General features: G+C 36.7%; 2 protein-coding genes across 7 annotated transcripts in view; one reads left to right on the top strand and one right to left on the bottom strand.

The window, feature by feature from the left end:
• The window catches only part of FANCM (FA complementation group M), a 67,544-nt gene extending 48,033 nt beyond the window's left edge, over window positions 1–19,511 (top strand). For 4 of the 6 annotated variants that reach the window (XM_067028504.1, XM_067028503.1, XM_067028506.1 and 1 more), the window contains 4 exons: window positions 2,034–2,409; window positions 4,240–4,531; window positions 5,347–5,462; window positions 17,569–19,511. In XM_067028504.1, coding sequence (XP_066884605.1) covers window positions 2,034–2,409; window positions 4,240–4,531; window positions 5,347–5,462; window positions 17,569–17,654 — 870 coding nt within the window. In that variant the 3' untranslated portion in view covers window positions 17,655–19,511. Of the gene's footprint in view, window positions 1–2,033; window positions 2,410–4,239; window positions 4,532–5,346; window positions 5,463–6,218; window positions 6,360–6,949; window positions 7,009–17,568 lie in introns of those variants that run through there. The other 2 variants (XM_059058944.2, XM_059058942.2) reach the window with 2 other exon arrangements.
• The window catches only part of MIS18BP1 (MIS18 binding protein 1), a 60,889-nt gene continuing 48,028 nt past the window's right edge, over window positions 7,704–20,564 (bottom strand). The window contains exons 12-15 of the mRNA XM_059058953.2: window positions 18,817–18,965; window positions 14,002–14,089; window positions 9,018–9,072; window positions 7,704–8,830 (exon numbers count right to left, since the gene is read on the bottom strand). Of these exons, the coding sequence (XP_058914936.1) occupies window positions 8,727–8,830; window positions 9,018–9,072; window positions 14,002–14,089; window positions 18,817–18,965 (396 nt within the window). The 3' untranslated portion in view covers window positions 7,704–8,726. The remainder of the gene's footprint in view (window positions 8,831–9,017; window positions 9,073–14,001; window positions 14,090–18,816; window positions 18,966–20,564) is intronic.

Here is a 20,564-nt window from a genome sequence, read left to right as displayed (position 1 = left end):
AAAGCCAGATAATCTACAAAATCATAAATTTATTTGGATCTGAGGTTGCAGGACAACCAATTAGTCTGATATCTAAGGAGACAAGTGCCTCCAAGGAGAGACTTGCTGATTTGGGACAGTCACTGGGCACTGTATAATCTGGTAAGAAGAATTCAGCTAAAACGTTAATGAACTGCAAAAGGCAACGGGATAGCATGAGCGTTTAGAACCCCTGGGAGTTGCAGAGAGAAGAGTAATTCACAACCACTCGTGGGCTCTTTTCTACAGAGTCATCAGGTGGTCACAAGAAAGACTGAGAATCAGAGAAAACCTCCTTCCTAGTGCAGGCCTTGGAGGAGTGACCAGAAGCTACTGTGGAAAAGGCACCAAACCCCATCTAGTTCCTTCTCCCCTAGTTCCCCTATGGAACAAAAAGCATTAAACTACTGGGGGAAGAACAGTAAACCCTACAGCCTCCAGGGTTAGGTGAAGACCCTTTGCAGATGGAGGAAAGGAATAGGAGAGAAATGCTCTACATCTGAGAAAGGGGCAGGAAAACATCTTGGGCCTAGAGCATTAGAGATCTCTAACCACTGGGGGCAGGGAGTGGGGAAGGATCATTGAGAAGTTCCCATCTCTGAGATCAGGGACACAAGTCCTGCCCAAGACAGGCTGAACCAGGACAATAGAAACCCCCTTCCCCCTGCCTGTCCCCACACTCCTAGCACTCCCTCCAACCAGGCTAGCAAGCAGGAGGCCCGGGTTCGATCCCTGGTCAGGGAACTAGATCCCACTTGAATGCCACAACTAAGAGTTCGCATGCCACAACTAAGGAGCCGTCAAGCTGCAACTAAGTAGCCCACAAGCCACAACTAAGGAGCCCGCCTGCCACAACTAAGACCCGGCACAACCAAATATACAAATAAATATTTTTTAAAAAGAAAAAAAAAAAAGCAATCTACTGCTGAGAGAGGGACAAGAGTATGGAGAGAAAAACTCTCTGAGGCACAGGTTTACAAAGAAAACTTAAAATTAAGAGAATATTTAGAAAAATAACCTGGTAAATGAGCCCAGACCTCAGCTCAGTTTGAAAGGCCTTTGTGATGTTTTGTCGTGGGTCCAAAGCTATTTCTGTACTTTGGTAGAGCTCATGTTTACCTCAGTCACTACTCTCCTACACAAGATGTTTGGCTTTCAACCAAAAGTTATAAGATACATAGAAGGAAGAAGAAAACACATTCTCAAGAACCAGACTCAGATATGACCCAGACATTGGAACTATCAGACAGGGAATTTAGAATAACCATGATTAACATGTTAAAGGCTCTAGTGGAAAAGTCAAACAAACATGCATGAACAGAAAGGGAATATCATCCAAGAAATGGAATATATAAAGAACAATAAAGTGGAAATGCTAGAAATGGAAAACGTGGTAAAAAAGATGAAGAATGTCTGCAATAGGCCCATCAGTAGACTCAATGCAGCCATGGAAAGAACCAACAAACTTAAAGCTAGGTCAATAAAATTACCCAATCAGAAATATAAAGAAAGAGTGAAAAAACAGAATGGAGCATCCAAGAGCTGTGGGACTGTATGCAGTAGTCTAAGATACATGTAATTGGAATTAAGGAGAAAAGAGAGCAAGTAGAAGATATAGTTGAACAAGCAATGGCTGAGGATTTTCCAAAATTAATCAACATTGGCATACAAGTATCTGAGTCTCTGGTTTCAATTATTATGGGTATGTTACCTAGGAGTGGAATTCCTGGGCCATATGGTAACCCTTTAACTTTGAGAACTCTCCCCACAGTGGCCTATTTTTCATTCCCACCAGCAATGTACATTCCAGTTTTTTCACATTCTCATCAACACATTTTCCTTTATAAAAATTATAGCCATCCTACGAGGTGGTAAGTGGTAGCTTGGTCCTTCATCTACACAGTCACTTTGCTGATGTTGAAGGAAGAAAAAAAAGAAAAATCAGCCTAGGTGTTAGAAGTTTATGGTGCTAACATATATATAACTGATCATGATTGATGTTTTCTGCTTTTCAGGATACTAGTGCTCTGGAGGATTCTGGCACTTCAGTGGCATACTGTTCCAACCCACGACCACACTTGGCTGGCAGACATGCTCCTCTTAGACTTCCACAGGAAGGCCAAAGAACTTGTATTCTTGTAGATAGTCGTGAAATCACTTCTGGTTCAGAAGTAATTTCTTCCCTAAGAGCAGTTCATGGCTTACAGGTAGAGGTTTGTCCTCTTAATGGTTGTGATTATATTGTGAGTAACCGCATGGTAGTGGAAAGGAGGTCTCAATCTGAGATGTTAAATAGTATCAATAAGAACAAGCTCATTGACCAGATCCAGTACCTACAGAGCATGTTTGAAAGAATATGTGTGATTGTGGAAAAGGACAGAGAAAAAACAGGTTTGTATTTCGAAATGGTTTTGTTTATAAGGCTGTAAAGGAACCTATTATTCGGTTCATTATCCTACTGTCAAGATGTGGGAAGCTCTTAAAATTTAAATACCTGACTTATGAATGTCATTTCATATTTACATAATGCCATAATGTTTTTCATTAGTCATTGTGTTTAAATGCAGCTTGTGAGAATCGAAGGGTGAGAAATAGAAGGCAAGTGAACCAATCATGTCTTTTTCTGGGAGCCCCAGAAAGGGTGAGGGGCCCTAAATAAGGCAGCAGTGGGGGAAAGGAGGAATCAGGAGGTAAGTGAAATCAGGAGGTAGCAGGAGTAAGTGGGAGCAACTCAAGAATTACTCTTGAGCTGACCAATCTCTTGATTACTGGCCAGATAGGTAGTGGTGCTGTTCAATGAAAATTATGAATATCAGAGAAACAGCAGATTTGAGGGACAAAGAGGTGTTTAATTTTGAATATGTTGAGTTCTCAATGGGTCACTAAAATGGATGCTTAGGATGTATTAAAAAATGCAGGCTTGGAGCTTCAGTTAGGGCATTTTTATGGGTAATGTTTAATTGTATGGGGAGTCCCTGAGAATAGTGAAAAGATCATAGGATATGGGATCAGAAGATGCACTGAGTTCTGGTGTCTCTATAGCTATGTGACATTGCACTGACAAATCACTCCCTCTGAGGAGTTAATATAATTTTCCTACTCATCCTGGGGTGTTATGAGGATTAAGTGAAATCATGCAGCTGAAAGCCACTATGGAAGAATTCAAGGATTATACAGTCATTATGTAAAAGAAAATAATGTAGTTTACATAAAACAGTGGTTCAATTTGAGCAACATACCTTTTCATCACCACTGTCACTACTGAACCATGTGACCTTGGATAAGTCATTCTGTCTTTCAGTAACCCAAATTTTTTTTTCTTTTTTAATTTGACAAGTGAGGACTTTAGGTTAAGTGATCTTTGGGGTCTTTCTAGTGTTAAAATTCTATAATTTACTCTTTACTAGCATATCCTTTATAAAGGAAATAGATTTGGAATAAAAAGGAAAGTAATGTGGCAAAAGTTATGGAAAAACATCTTTTTTTTGGCTTAAGGAAGAATGCCAAAAAAAGGATGTAGGTAGAACATGGAAAGAAAATGAATGGGAAAAGTAGGGAAGTAAATTAATAGGCAGGAGTTAAAGTTATTATAATGGGTATGCAGGGTATTGAGTTACTCTTGGAATAAATACATAAGATAATTTTATATCAGTTAGAAGTAATACTTAACCCTTCGGCAATGCTACCATTATGAATTTTAGAGATAAGTAATATGCTCTTGGCCTTTAGGAATGAATTATCTAGGAATATAAACTCTCCCCTGCCTACTCACCTTCTTCTGTAGATTCCAATTTAAGACACTCATAAAGATAGTTCTCCTTATTTTCTATTTGAGAATCACTTTAAATTTTTAGCAGTAGGGTTTCTCATTAGCATAATGTGGCACTAGTTTGCTTAATGATGAAGATCTTGGGATTTTTTTTATTTTTTATTTTTTGTGGTACGTGGGCCTCTCACTGTTGTGGCCTCTCCCGTTGCGGAGCACAGGCTCCGGACGCGCAGGCTCAGCGGCCATGGCTCACGGGCCCAGCTGCTCCGCGGCATGTGGGATCTTCCCGGACCGGGGCATGAACCCGTGTCCCCTGCATTGGCAGGCAGATTCTCAACCACTGTGCCACCAGGGAAGCCCTAGATCTTGGGATTTTAATAATATATAGTATTAATGGTCCTACTTAATGTAACTTACTAAGGTTTGCATTTTCCTAAATGTAAAATATTTAGGAGACACATCCAGGATGTTTAGGAGAACAAAGAGCTATGACAGCCTGCTGACTACCTTAACTGGTGCTGGAATCCGAATTCTTTTCAGTTCCTGCCAAGAAGAAACTGCAGATTTACTAAAGGAATTGTCTTTAGTGGAACAAAGAAAGAATGTTGGTATTCATGTTTCAACAGTGGTGAACAGTAATAAATGTGAGGCACTTCAATTTTATCTAAGTATTCCCAATATAAGTTATATAACTGCACTGAATATGTGTCACCAGTTTTCATCTGTGAAAAAGATGACAAATAGGTATGTGTTTTAATATTTATTTATTTATTTGGTTGTGCAGGGTCTTAGTTGTGGCAGGCAGGCTCCTTAGTTGCAGCACATGGGCTCCTTAATTGTGGCATGCAAACTCTTAGTTGTGGCATGCATGTGGGAATCTAGTTCCCTGACCAGGGATCGAACCCAGGCCCCCTGCATTGTGAGAGCAGAGTCCTATTCACTGCACCACCAGGGACGTCCCTGATTTAATACTTTTAAATGGTTACTTTAAAATCATCCTTAAAGGCATTTCATAGGAATTTTAATATTTTTAAAAATAAAGAGGTATAGTGCCTGTTAGATTCTTTCATTCAGTAAAGACTCTGCTTGTCAACATTTATCAGTCACTGCATTAAGCTGAGGACATTAATGGAAGGAAAAAAAAAAACGTAGGCATGGTCTTTGAGTAGCTTAGAGCCCTGTGGGGAGGGAGACAGACAGCACTTAATTTTATCTTACAGTCTCACATTTCTGGGCTGGTTAGTTCTGTAACTAGAAAAATGTTCAAGTTGAAAATTTTAGTAGGCTTTAATGATTATATTGCTTGAAAATCAAATGAAGGCTTTAGAAAATAGGTTAAACTAAAGGCTCAAATAAGATGTTGAAATTATTACTATAAATGATTTTAAATATAGGGAATAGGCTTTTGTTTTATTTAAACTAATGCTAAGACAATCAACTGAATGTAGAAAACTTGGGAAAAAATGACTTTCTTAAAGGATTTTATGTTTGGTATTAAGCAAGAATATTGAATTTTATAAGTCAGAAGTTTTAGTGTAATGTTTTTGTTTATTTTTCAGCTCACCTCAAGAAATCTCCATGTATGCACAAGTAACTCATCAAAAAGCTGAGGAGATCTATAGATATATTCACTATATATTTGACATGCAAATGTTGCCAAAGGATCTTAACCAAGGTAGTTTTAAATGCGATGCATGATCAGACTGCTCAGGGTGGGTTATCAAAGAACCCTCACAATACTAAATGCACTTCAATAATCATTGCTGTGGTTTGTGATTATCAGTTTAAAATACATAAATAAGAGAATATTTCCATATCTATTATTTTACACTGTGTACATTTTTATTTATATAGAATATATAAATTATTTAAAAAGAAACCATCTGATGTTTAATAATCATTTTGGTTAGATAATGAAACTTTTTTATTGAACAAAAAGCTTATTGAAGGTACTATTAAGTAAAAGCTAGAGTGAGATATATTTTAGAATTTTCCCAGATTATAGTGCTACATTGTCATTTGTTAGCATTATAGGTTGATGTGTCTGCTGCCAGCTTAATGGTCATAAACAATTTTTCTCATACATAAACTATATTGAATAGATGTGGGTGGTAGGTGTATTGTGAGATAATGCCCCAGTAACTAGGAAAGTAGAAATTTTAACTGAATCCTAGTAACAGTCTAATCCTAGTAGTATGAACTCTAATCTGCACTACTTTTTTTTTGGTTGAAGTACCATATTAAAAGAAGTGATATCTTGGAGTTGGAAAATTTCAGTATAGATGAGCTATGGAATGTGGACTTTCATCGTGTTATGCTACTAATTGTTGGGTAGTTGAACCAACCTCACAGCCGAGGGTTTCACTTAGACTTGGCATGGACTTCCAAGCTGATCTAATTCAAATTGCTTTTCTCTTTCCTTTCTTATCAGATGATAAACGTCAGACCCAGAAACAAGTGACTTACTCAAGTTTAGACTGGGAAATCTAGAACAAGAACCCAGGAACTAGATACAGTTTTCTTTCACTAAAAAAGTTGCTCTGATTGTGAACTTAGCTCCTTTGGGATAGTATAAATTCTGAATTCTTCTAAAGCAGTTAATCTCTTATTTCTGCTGGTTAATAATTCTGTCAAAGCCAGAGAGAACAGAAGTTCTATAAATTATTGGCTCATGTGCAGTTCTCAGTTTGTTCTCTCTCAGGTTCAAATTCATCCTTCAGTATCTCGCTCCATTATAATGGACTGGACTTTTTGAGCATTTCTCCCTAGTGAGCATGATTTAAGCCTGGTCAAGTAGAAGGAGGAAAGGGGCTTCTTTTTCTGGTTCCAGTGTGCTGTTTTTTGCTGCTACTCACTCCTGTTACATGGTGTCAGTGGTGCATTGTGTAGGGACATCTGGTGGAGCTCTGTGCCCTGGCTGCACACCAGGAGCATGTAGTCCCTCAACAACATCACATTGCCCTGGACTGATGACCTCCTTGCAGCACATCTCATGCAGACACCAATGTCCTCAGATTCTGTGTTCACCCAACAGACAAAATATTTCATAAATTGATATGGTTTGAGAGACATAACCTAGAGGATTTCATTTATTTATGCTTGCTGTGTAGAGACCTCTATCCATATTTAAGCTGCAACAGCCTCTTTCTATACTCTTCACAGGTTGCACTTGACTATTGACCCTATCGTTTATTGATCCATCTTATTGTCTGTCTTTGAGCCCGTCAAGTCTTTCTTTTCCACTTTTAAGTCTCCTTTGGAGGTTAACTTAAACCTTACTAGTTTATCTAATGACCCAATGGAAAGAAACGGGAATAACCAGGTACCTGGAAGGTGGGATACAATAGTTTTGATAGGACACATGGAATATGGGGAGTGGGGGGTACGTTGTGGTTTGTGTCAAGTATATGCTATTTCAAAAATTATCTTTTTGTTTCCTATTACAGAATTTAACTACCTTCTAATTCTTTTTTAAAAAAATTTTGGAGTATAGTTGATTTACAATGTTGTGAATACCTTCTAATTCTTAAAACACTATCCATTAACATCAAGCAGCATGGTATTATACCAAATATTGGCAACTTAGAGTTCTACAACAGAATTTTTTAGAGCTACTCTAAAATAAGTCTTTCATTTGTTTCATCCTTCTTCTATCAAAAATCTCTGTGGCAGAAACTATCATGGTAGTTTAAAGGAGAGTGATCTGTTTGCTTGCACTATTCTTCTTAAATCTTGTGTTTCTACAAATCCTGTAGTTCTTTAGCTGCTAATTATTACTAAATTCTTAAGAAACAAGAAAATGTATTTTTTCTAACAGTTCTGGTATTTTTCAAGGAAATGAACTGAACCATTAACAAACAAAATGCATTTTTTCTATGATCCAGTAATTAGAAAACCAACCAAAACATGAATATTATAAAAGCAAATTTACTTTATTTGAACAACCTACCTGGAGAGAAAGAGTGGGTAAATACGTACTATAACCAGAGGGAAAAAAATTCTATGTCAAATTTTAAAGCATAATAGCATAATGTGCTAAAAGAAGTTTATTTCTGAAGAAGCTGTCTGAAAGGAAAACAGTGTTTACTATGACATGACATAGTAACTTGACTGCTTACAATAGAAGGGCTATAACCTGAATGTTTGTCTAATCCAGTCTTTTAAATATTGAGACCGAATTTACGCCATGTCTGCTTAAGAATACAACAAAATCTGTTCTCTTATTCTACCTAATAAAAATACTGAAAAAGCAGTAAATTAAATTTACATAGGTTTCATGGATGTGCCAATCACAAGTTTTAAGAAAAACAATCAGGAGAAAGCTTGTCAAATGGTTTAAACAACATGTACTGATAACTGAAACATTAGATCAACTCTGGCTTTTATACCAAGTGGTGACAACTGCTAACCTAAAGTTTTCATGAACTCCGTAGCTACCAATACAATCTATTTTTTTTTCTTTTTTTTTTTTGCGGTATGCGGGCCTCTAACCGCTGTGGCCTCTCCCGTTGCGGAGCACAGGCTCTGGACGCGCAGGCTCAGCGGCCATGGCTCACGGGCCCAGCCGCTCCGTGACATGTGGGATCTTCCTGGACCGGGGCACGAACCGGTGTCCCCTGCATCGGCAGGCGGACTCTCAACCACTGCGCCACCAGGGAAGCCCTACAATCTATTTTTTAATTCTCCCCCATCTCTCCCCATAAGGATAGCAACATTTTCTTGAATGCTTCTAAAAAAAATCTGTATGGAACATGATTTTCTTAAACAGACTAAGATGCTTATGAGAGACATCTATATATATAACACATGAAACCTTTGAAAAAGAGACTGCAATTTCATATGAAGCTACATTATAAAAAAAATATATACATCCTTCATATGAAGATACAAATACACTATCTGCTTCTTGATAAACATCCTGGAAATATTCTCGTTTTTACTATGCAGAATCAGAATTTGAAAAATAAGAATCTTTCTCTTCTTCTTCTAAAGACTCCATAGCATTAGTGAAAAGTTTTCCAATACCAGAGTTTTCTGCTAATTCTGTAAAGAGAAGTTTAATAAAAAGATTAATATATTTCTAAAAACAATTTCAATGAAATTGAAAATAACAACAGGAAACCAATTGGTAGATCTGCCCACTTGTGAGCAATTAATTTTAATACTATGTTAATAAAGAGACTACCTTGTAATAGAACAGAGCTACAAAAGAAAGATATAAGTATATTACCTTTGTTAAATGGGGTTTTTCTTCTTGATGGTGAAGTTGAAAAATCACTTTCAATCTACAAGAGAGTTCATATTAGCTAAGTGATGCCTCCTCTGAAGCCTGCTTCATATGTAGACAAAATTCAGCATGCTTTATCCCAATAAAACATTACAAACTAATGCTACAGTGGTTAAAGGATAGCCTCTGAAAGTTGCCAAAATCTACTGAGTACTTATTCCAATAACAAAATCTGAATTCTCTGTACTTTAAATTCTTCACTAAAATAGTAATTTATATGGCAAGTTTTAAGTATATAATGCTTATAATGCTTATATATACATCAGTGCTTTTTAAACTGGCCATGGCTATCTTTAAAAAATGAAAATGAATAGAATAGAAAAGAAAATATGACAGAGTATACCCACTGTACTAAGGATAAGTATTATTGAAAGAAATTTTTGATATACAAACTCATGTTCATAGATTGCCATGGAAATGTATTTTTTCCTATGAAATAAGTCAAAACACTATTACAACATTTAGCCCTCAAAAATCATTCAATGAGATAAACCAGTATCATCATGATCAAAAGGAGGAACCAAGATGGGGCACAGAAGGACATGAAACTCACCTCTTCCCACAAATACATCAAAAATACATCTCATGGGGAGCAGTTTTCTCAGGATAGCTTACTGAACACTGACAAAAGATATGAGACACCCAGAAGTACAAGAAATAACTCCATATATAACCCAGTAGGATGAAAGAAAAAGGAATTGGGATGAGACCTGCAGCGCTGGGAGGGAGCTGGAAAAGGGGAAACGTTCCCGCACCCTGGGAAACCCCTTAATTAGTGGGAAGATCAGCTGGGACAGAAAGGGAGCTTCATAGGCTTGGAAGAGAACACAGCAGCCAGCTGGTGGCAGGCAGAAGAGACAGAGACTAGCACAGAGGATCTGTGCTACCTCGCTGCAATCCCCAGCCTGAGATGGTGGCCTGTGTGTGTGTGTGTTGGTGGGGGGGGGGGGGGAACAATGGGATGACTGGGTGCTGAAACTTGGGCTTCAGAGGACACACCTGGGGAGAGTGCTGGGGTTGGCTGCACGGAGACAGCCTGAAGGGGCTGGAGAGTATTATAGGGCTGCAACCAAGTGTGTATGTGGAAGAAGCCCAGACCGCCACAGAAGCAAAGCACTGTTGCTAGGGGGTGGGGTGCATGAAGCAAGAGAGGGGCAGGGCCTGCCATAGCAGCCTCTTTCTTGGGCTTTGGGAGTAGGACAATGGGTGCTCCTGTGGCCGGGATGGGACTAGCCTCGCAGCTGTAGCCTTTGTGTGTGACTGCACACAGGCAGGGCTGGGGTCTGGGCTGCTTCCATAGCTCCCATGGTGGGTCCAGGTATGTGACTGTTGCAGTCCTGGTACCTAACTTTAGTGGATCTGTGATGGCGGCTTTGTGAACAGTGTTTGAGGGACACCATAGCCGACTACCTGCATTCCCACGGAGGCGGGGCCAAGGGCAGTGCCAGTAACAGTGTACTTTGTGGGCTTGCACAGGTGACACACAGAGCGTACTCCCCAGTGGACAGCTCGAGCAGTGGACTATTCAGTGGCTCTTCTCTCAGTGGGAGAGCTCCAGTTTCACCTACCTCACACTGCAGCTCACAAATGGATCTAGGGGCTCCTACTCCAACAACTGGGGAGCAGATGCTGCCCCCACCAGGGCTGTGACAACCAGAGAGCAAAGAAGAGACCCTGCTCAATATCCAGTGCAGACTGTAGTCACCACATGAGTCATACCCCCTATGAAAGGGACATCGGCCAGCACACACTGAAGGAAAATGCAGCAGGCATCCCTACTAGAAACAGCCCATGCACCAAAAATATTAGACTCATGCAGGGTCACAGGGATGCTCCCACATAAAAACAGCTCTTCAAGGCCGCAGTAAATAATTATTCCTCCTAAGCTTACAGAGTCAGAGAAATAAAAGTAAAATGAAGTAGTGGAACCACTCCCAATTAAAAGATCAAGAGAATTCTGAAAGAACAAACAACAAAACAGACCTCTTCAGTCTAACAGACACTGAGTTCAGAAAGGAAATAATATACTGAAGGAATTAAGAAGGGCTATTGATAGAAATGAAGATTACTGTAAAAAGAAACTAGAAACTATAAAGAAGAACTAAGGAGAATTGGAAAACTTACTTGCCGAGACGAAAGCTGACCTAAAGGCAATGAATAAGCAGAATGAATAATGCAGAGGAACAAAGAAGTGATCTGAAAGAATAAGAGAAATCACCCAATTAGAACAGCAGAGAGCCAAGTGAAAAACAAAGAAACCAATAGAAGACACCTATGGGATAATATAAAGCATGCCAATCTACACATAATAGGGATCCCAGAAGGAGAAGAAAGAAAAAAGGGGATTGAAAATGTATCTGAAGAAATTATGGTTGAAAACTTCCCAAACCTAAACAAGGAAACAGATATCCAGGTACAGGAAGCAGAGGGTCCCAAACAAGATGAACCCAAACAGACCTACACCAAGACATAATTAAAATGGCAAAAGTTAAAGAGAGGATTTTAAAGGCATCAAGAGAAAAACAAAGATTTAATTATAAGGAAACCCTCATAAGCCAATCAGCTGATTTCTCTACATAAACATTGCAGGCCAGAAGGGAATGGCAGGATATAAAGTCCTGAAAGGGAAAAACCTGCAACCTAGGATACTCTACCCAGCAAGATTATCATTTAGAATAGAAGGAGAGAGAAAGAATTGCTCAGATAAGCCAAAACTAAGAGTACAGCAATACTAAATCTATCCTAAAGGAAATATTGAAAGGTCTTCTCTAAATAGAAAAGAAGCAAGAATCCATAGGAAAGAGAAAATCACAATTGGAAAGTAAATCAATTAAATAAGCCAGGACACAGATTAAAAAAAAAATCAAAAAATTTCTGTGAAAGCAATGATAATCACAATGAACAGCAAAAGGATTAACATGACGATGTAAAAGAAGACATCAAAATAATAAAAATGTGGGGGAGGAGAGTAAGAAAATGCACATTTTTTTTTTCTAGAATGTGTTTGAGCCTATATGACTACCAATCTAAAGCAAGTACATATAGGAAGTGGTTAACATACTTGAAAAACAGAGTAACCACAAATCAAAAACATACAATAGATGCACAAAAACCAAAAAGAACACAAGGATAAAGAAAACCATCAAACTGCAAAAGGAAAAACAAAAAGAAAAAGGGACAAAGAAGAAATATAAAATCAATGGGAAAACAAGGTTTAAACGGCAATAAATTCATATCAATAATTACCTTAAATGTCAATGCACTAAATGTTCCAATAAAAAGACAGAGAGTGGCAGATCGGATAAAACAAGAACCTACAATATGCTGCCTACAAAGAGACCCACTTTAGGGCAAAGAACACACATAGATTGAAAAATGAGGGGATGGAAAAAGATATTTCATGGAAACGGGAATGAGAAGAAAGCAGGGGCCACAATACTCATTATCAGACAAAACAGACTTTAAAACAAAGGCTATAAAGAAAGATAAAGAAGGACAATATAAAATGATAAAAGGATCAATACAAGAAGAGGATATTACACTTGTCAATATATATGCACCCAATATAGAAGCACCCAGAGACATAAAACAAATACTAAGAGATACAAAGAGAGAAACTGATGGGAATACAATAGTAGGAGACTTTAACACCTCACTCAATGGACATACCTTAGAGACAGAAAATAAGGCAACAGAGATCCTAAATGATACAATATCATCATGATCCCCACTTCATACCACATATGAATAAAATGAGATTAGAAAGCTCAAGTAGCTTGCCTTGTCATAAAGCTGGTATGGAGTCAGACCTTGAAATCAAGTTTTAATACTAAATCCTTTGCTCTTTCTATCCTCACACACTCACTGGCTACAAATGAAACCAAAATTTCATTCTTGTAAGGAATGGACTGGAAAATGAAAATCTGAGAAACACTGAGAGGGCGTTTGCCCACACCTTCAATTATGGAGTAGAGGTTTCTTTTGAAGAATTTAGTCTCCAGGCTGATTTTAAACCAAGGTTCCCAGAGGTATCTACCATTTCCTGTGGACAAATAAAGCCTACAAAGATTAGGTCTGATTAGGTAACCATAATGTTAAGTTTAGAGACTCTCTGAGAGGAACTATACTCTAGCAGGTGTGCAATATAAATATTTCAGCATGGGTGAGGGAGAAAGATGGCCATAACCTGGTCAGAAGGAATATACATACCCTCAGGGAATAAGGTAGTCTCCCATTTTACCTTCATCCAGAAATTATCATTCTCTAAGAATGGCTATTTACTTTGAAGAAATTTGAGGTGAATTAGCTTTTTCAGAATACTTATAGTTTTATCTGGATATAAATTATTCAGATTAAAATCAGAAATTAAAAATTAATTCAAGAGGATTCTCCTAATCTTTTCTCAAAGGGATACAGATCATTGTAAGGCAATTTTGAGTTAAAATTTTTTCTGTAATTAGATTTTGAGTTAAAATTTTTTCTGTTATTGACATATACACACACATAAAATCAAGTAGCTGAATCTGAAAAAATCTGAAACCATTTTGAATCTGCAGAGGATTTAATGAAATTTCTTATTCTATGACAATCACAACTCAATTAGTGTGGATTATTCCCCAGTCATTGAATAGATATGCTTTTCTTTTGTATGAAATGTCTCTATCCTACATGTGTTCTTTCCACCCTGCCTGACTCCTCAAATGAAAATTCTCACCTTGCTCAAATGCTTCAGTCTATGAGCTGCCATCCGTAATACTACAGCACTTACGTACTAACCTCACTGATAGCCTCATAATTTATTTGTATTAGGCTGTAAGCAACTTGAAGGCAGGGAGTGTTATATAACATAACTCCAACAATTTGCCATATATTATACTTGTTCAATAGGTATGTGTTGAATAAATGAATGGTGAATAAAAATACTTACTGTTTTTTTCTTGATATTGCCCCAGACAGTGCCACCTTTACTTTTATGGGTTTTTTGCATACGAAAAACGTATTTATCACAGTCAGCCCTGTTTAAATATAAAATAACAAGTCAACATTAACTACCATACTTTTATCCACAGGTTGAACAGCAACTGGCAAAATGAATTTAAAATGTTTCAATATTTTAAAAGTACATTTTCTTTTCCATTTTTAAAAAGGCTATCATGTACTGATGGAAATAGACAAAATGCTTCAATCTAAGACTGTTTTGAGAAATGATGGTTTACCCATTGTCTTTTGCCCCATTTGTGCTCTTTTCAATCTCTATCTTGCTGCCTGTCTTTTCTAAAACTCAGAGACTTCTTGTCTCTTGATTTCGCTTTTGTTATACCTTTCACTCCTTTCTCTTATTCATGTCTTCCTTCCTTCTCCAGATTGAATCTTAAAAGTTGATCATTTTAAGGATAAGTCTGGTGATGAAAACCCTCAATTAATTTATGGCTTCCAACTGTGTTTAGTCTTCAGTTCAGCTCATAAGCCTTTTATTTCTACATAGTTACATCTTTCTTATATCCCCCATACCAACTAAGACTTTTTTTTCATTTCTTTTTACCTTACCTCTCTCCCTTCTCATTCTTTGCAAATAAGCTTGACTCATAATTTATAGATGAAAACTTAAGCAACATGGAATGTTGTTCTCAATTTCTCCAACAATTACTTATGACAGTAAACCCAGCTGAACACCAATTCTAATTCTGTGTTTTGGCTTCAAGATCCTATATGATTGACTATCCTTTCCTTTATGACTATTTGGGAGCAAACTTAAAGGTATGACATGTAGAAATGTGTAAATGTGTGACATATTAAGATATTAATGTGAACCACAAACTCTGCTGTATAGCAAGTGAATAAGCCTAGCCAGTGGTTCAGGATCAGCACCTCATGGGTCTGTTGTCTTGAACAAACCAGAGACTTGGGAATTAATTTTAAAAACTGTTTTGTTACTTAATATTGGTATGAAAAGGAAACTAACTGCTAAAGTTGGTGGAGGTCTAGGAAACTCATATTTTAAAAATAAAGAAGTTTTAGGAAATATATTCTTGATATAAATGAGCCCATCATATGCTCTATAAGAAAAAAAAGCCATTTTCCTTTATTATAAAAGTGATACATATTAAAAAATGTCACAACCCGTATCAGTGTAATTCTACAATATAGAGATAATGGCTGGTGATGTTTCTGGTCAAGAAATTTCCTCTCTCTTATGAATACATGTTATGTAAACTGGGATCAAACTGTATGTAGTTTTATTTCTTAGCTTTTAAAAATTATCCACTGAACATTATGTCATTAAAAATTCTTGAAGGCATTTTAAACTGTTATATATTATTCTATTATATGGACAAATCCTAATTTCTTTTTTTAAAAAATTTATTTTATTTTATTTTTTATTCTTGGCTGCATTGGGTCTTTGTTGCTGCGTGCGCGCTTTCTCTAGTTGTGGTAAGCGGGGGCTACTTTTCGTTGGGGTACGCGGGCTTCTCATTGCGGTGGCTTCTCCTGTTGCAGAGCAGGGGCTCTAGGCACGCGGGCTTCAGTAGTTGCGGCTCGCGGGCTCTAGAGCGTGGGCTCAGTAGCTGTGGCACACAGGCTTAGTTGCTCCACGGCATGTGAGATCTTCCTGGATCAGGGCTTGAACCCGTGTCCCCTGCATTGGCAGGCAGATTCTTAACCAATGCGCCACCAGGGAAGTCCAACAAATCCTAATTTCTTGACTTTCCTTATTGTTGGACATTTAGGTCATTTCCAACTTTTCAGTATCGTTTTGTGGTGAACATCTTTGTTCATACAAGTGTGCATACATACTTGCCCAAACCTCACATTTCCTCAGAAATAAAATTCAAGGGCCAAAGGGATGACTATTTTAAAGCTAATGATTTGGTCAAAGTGCTTACCAAAAACTTTGTCCAAAATTATATGCTCCCCAGAAATAAACCCACACACCTCTGGTCAATTAATCTTCAACAAAGGAGGCAAGAATATACAATGGAAAAAAGTCTCTTCAGCAAGTGGTGTTGAGAAAGTTGGACAGCTACATGTAAATCAATGAAGTTAGAACACACCCTCACACCATACACAAAAATAAAATCAATATGGCTTAAACTCTTAAATATAAGACATGATACCATAAAACTCCCAGAAGAGAACATAGGCAAAAACATTCTCTGACATAAATGATACCAATGTTTTCTTAGATCAGTCTCCCAAAACAATAGAAATAAAAGCCAAAAATAAATAAATGGGTCCTAATCAAACTTATAAGTTTTGTAGAGCAAAGGGAACCATAAACAAAATGAAAAGACAGCCTACAGACTGGGAGAAAATATTTGCAAATGATGTGACCAACAAGGGCTTAATTTCCTAAATATACAAACAGCTCATACAACTCAACAACAAAAAAACAAACAACCCAATTGAAAAATGGGCAGAAAACCTAAATAGACACTTCTCCAAAAAGACATATAGATGGCCAACAAACACATGAAAAGCTGCTCAACATCACTAGTTATTAGAGAAATGCAAATCAAAACTACAATGAGGTATCACCTCACACTAGTTGGAATGGCCATCATAAAAAAGACTACAAACAATAAATGCTGGAGAGGATTTGGAGAAAAGGGAACCCTCTTGCACTGTTGGTGGGAACGTAAACTGGTAAAGCCACTATGCAGAACAGTATGGAGGTTCCTCAAGAAACTAAAACTAGAGTTGCCATATGATCCAGCAATCCCGCTCCACGGCATATATCCAGACAAAACTATAATTCAAAAAGATAACATGCATCCCTGTGTTCATAGCAGCATTATTCACAATAGCCAAGACATGGAAGTAACCTAAATGTCCATCGACAGATGAATGATAAAGAAGATATGGTACATATACACAATGGAATACTACTCAGCCATGGAAAAGAATGTAATAATGCCATTTGCAGCAATATGGATGGACCTAGAGACTGTCATACAGAGTGGAGTTAAGTCAGAAAGAGAAAGACAAATACCATATTATATCACTTAAATGTGGAATCTAAAATATGACACAAATGAACCTATCTACCAAACAGAAACAGACTCAGACATAGAAAACAGACTTGTGGTTGCCAAAGGTGAGAGGGGGTGTGGGAGGGATGGATTGGGAGTTTGGGATTAGTAGATGCAAACTATTATATATAGAATGGATAAACAACAAAGTCCTACTGTATAGCACCAGGAACTATATTCAATATCCTGTGATAAACCATAATGGAAAAAAAATGTGAAAAAAAATATATATGTATAACTGAATCACTTTGCTGTACAGCAGAAATTAACACTGTAAATCAACTATATTTTAATAAAATAAATTAAAAAAAATTATATGCTCAGTATACTTTCACCTGCACTAAATACTAAATTAAAAATAAAAATTTGTGGATTGCTAGGGAAAAATTATGTTTTTGCTGAATAAATGCAAATTAAAATTTCACTAAGCTTCATGAGAGTAATAAATGCTTTCTTTTTTTCAGTCATGATCATCTGGCTTCTATCTCTCACACCGTATGGAAATTGCTCCTTAACAAGATCAGCACTGGCCTGCTTAACTGCCAAATGAATAGCCTATTTTCAGGCCTCATTTTTACCGTTTTCCATTTTTTTCTCTGTGTTATGACTGTTGGCCACCCATATGTTTTCTTAATTTTACTTATTTATATTTCAAAATAATGCTTATATTCAAATCGCATGAAATTCATAAAAGTCTTCCTCTTATTCGTCCCAAGCTATCTTAGTTCTTCTCCCTAAGGATCACCAATGTTTTCAGTTGCTTATGTATCCCTTCAGAGATATTTGGTCACATAAAAGCAGTTATGTGATTTTAATTACATAAAAGCAATTATGTTTTATATTTAATCACATAAAAGCAATCACAAGTATATACACACACACAGTCCCGATTTACACAAATGGTACCACATAATTAACCACATCTAACTTTTGCATTTAATATACCTTGGACATTTTACCGTAAGTACATAAAGAATTTCTTCATTAATTTCTATGGCTACATAATGTATCAGAATTTATTTGCTTAGTCCCTAATTGATGGACATTTGTTTCCAGTCTTTTGTCATTATAAACAATACTGCAATGAATTAGTTGTACACTCACAATTCTTGAAGTAGGACTGCTAAGTCAAAGAGCGTATGCATTTATAATTTTGATATCAATAAATTACTGCCTGCAGAGACTGAACTAATTTACCTTCTCACTAGTAATGCATGAGAATGGCTTTCCTTTTCTTGTTTATTTGTAGGAGTGTTATAACAGGGAAATTAGCCTTTTTCCTGTGATGAGTTCCACAAATTCTTTTCTCAGACTGTCATTTGTCTTTTGATTGTTTTATGGTGGTTGGTACCAGGTGAAATGTTTTATTTTCTGTATGGTTGACTTTATCATACTTTTTGTTAGTGGCTTCTGGTTCTGAGGTTATAAAATAATTCTCTAAGGTGTTTTTAAGGTATATTTTATAGTTTAATTCTTTACAGGCAAAACTTTGACCCATTTGGAATCTAATGTAAAGTGTCACTTGTGTACTGACACTATTGAATAACACCCCTCCTTGTGGAAACTGTCCATCCTTGACTTCTAGGAATATTCTTTCATGATTTTTTAAAAGTAATGATGACTCCTTTCATTACTGACATCTACTCTCTTCAACTCATGGAATGTTAAAAGTTGATGCACAGAACTACAGTATCATATGCACAAATATTTACCTATTTATAGAGGCTAGCATGCCAGGACTGACATGCTGACACTGAGGAGTTTTTGCCAGTGGAAAGATAACCGATGATGGAGTTGTTGGATTTCGGTCCATATCTGGCAGAATATCATCCTCTTCTTGACTGTCCTGGAAACTTGGTAACTAGAAAGCAAATATATATTACTGACAGGCACTCCTAAAAACGGAATTCCTCATTATCACAAATTGTTTTTTTTGGGGGATGATAAGTTGTTTTCTATCTTATAATTTCACAACTGAGTAACTAAAAATATTAATAGGTAGAGAACAGAGCCTTGGCCTCTAAAAAACTTAGTTTCTATTGTGTAAAACAGAGATAATGGACACACATTTCTAGCACTGTGTAGACCGGGATCAGCAAATGTTTTCTGCAAAGAGTCAGGTAGAAAATATTTTAGGTTTTGTGGTCCATACAGTCTCTATTCCAACTACTCAACTCTGCTGTGGAAGCAGGCAAGCAGCCATAGCTAACATGTCTGTGTTACAATAAAATATTGTTTACAAAAAAAGGTGATATGCCAGATTTGGCCTATGCACCAAGTATGCTGACCTCTGTGTAGACAGAACAAAACAAAACTGTAATTGATTTCCTATTATGCCTGGTACTAAATAGACAATCAAGCATTATTAAACATTTTGTGTGCATATATTTCCAATAAACAGCAATTCAATCCTTAATTAAGATTTTACTTACCTTTATATTAAAACCTTAGAAAAAGTGGACTTCTGCCACAGAAAATGAACTAATTCACTGCTTCTATTTCTATTGCTTTTAAAATGTTGCTACTGTTGCATTAGGCCAAAACATATATAGAACCTGAAATGATGGGGGAATAATATAAAGGGTACAATGCCTAAAGGACCATGGTTTTTGTGAGCAGAGAACACAGTAAGAGCCTCAGATAGCTCCCTTAAAATACCTCCCTTCATAACCTGTGTAGGCAAAAAGAGAGCCCAGATAATGATGTTATTACTAAATTCTTAAAGCACTGTGTAGCCTTTTAAAATTGGAGATGATTTAACAACATTGTGATATGGGTAGATGAAAAATATTACCCTTAAGTGTAACTCACTAAAACAAATCTCAGTTTTTATGCTTAATAGTCCAGTTGTCTATAGCCATCCGTTTTTGCATTACTAGAAAGTCTCAGATTTGCACTTAATATTTGCACTATATTTAACTGTGTTTATGAAGTACATCCTTACTAGATATACAGATTGTTTCCAGCTTTCTGCTGTGAAGATAAACGTACAAGGAGTATGTTTGTGAAGATTTTTGCCTTCTTTTGAATTTCTTAGGATAAACTCCCATGAATACATATAATCTTTATGGCTCTCACATATTGCCATAATGCTTTCCAAAAGGTAAGATTCAGTTATGTATACACTGACATATGACTATATCAACATGCCTACTGCTTTTTGTTAGTGAATATTATAACATATTTTTAAAGATTCTGTAATTTAGAAGGTACACATATAATTTACTTTGTTTTCCTTTGATAGCTAGTTAAAATGACCCTAAGTGTTCATTCAGCCTTTTGAATGTTTTCTTGCCTGCTTTCTTCCTGTGAGCTTGATACTTTTTATTATTCCAGTAACATCTGAATGAGTTCTTCATATTATATATATTAATGTCTTTATCTGTTGCAAATATTTTATCCCAGTCACTGAAGATTTTAGTTTTGTGATTTTTCATACAACAAAAATTCTTGTATACAT

Source organism: Kogia breviceps, chromosome 3, assembly GCF_026419965.1.
Source record: "Kogia breviceps isolate mKogBre1 chromosome 3, mKogBre1 haplotype 1, whole genome shotgun sequence".
In the NCBI taxonomy this organism is placed as follows: domain Eukaryota; kingdom Metazoa; phylum Chordata; class Mammalia; order Artiodactyla; family Physeteridae; genus Kogia; species Kogia breviceps.
The sequence above is the reverse complement of the archived record's forward strand: the minus strand, read 5'-3'. Positions and strand labels throughout refer to the sequence as shown.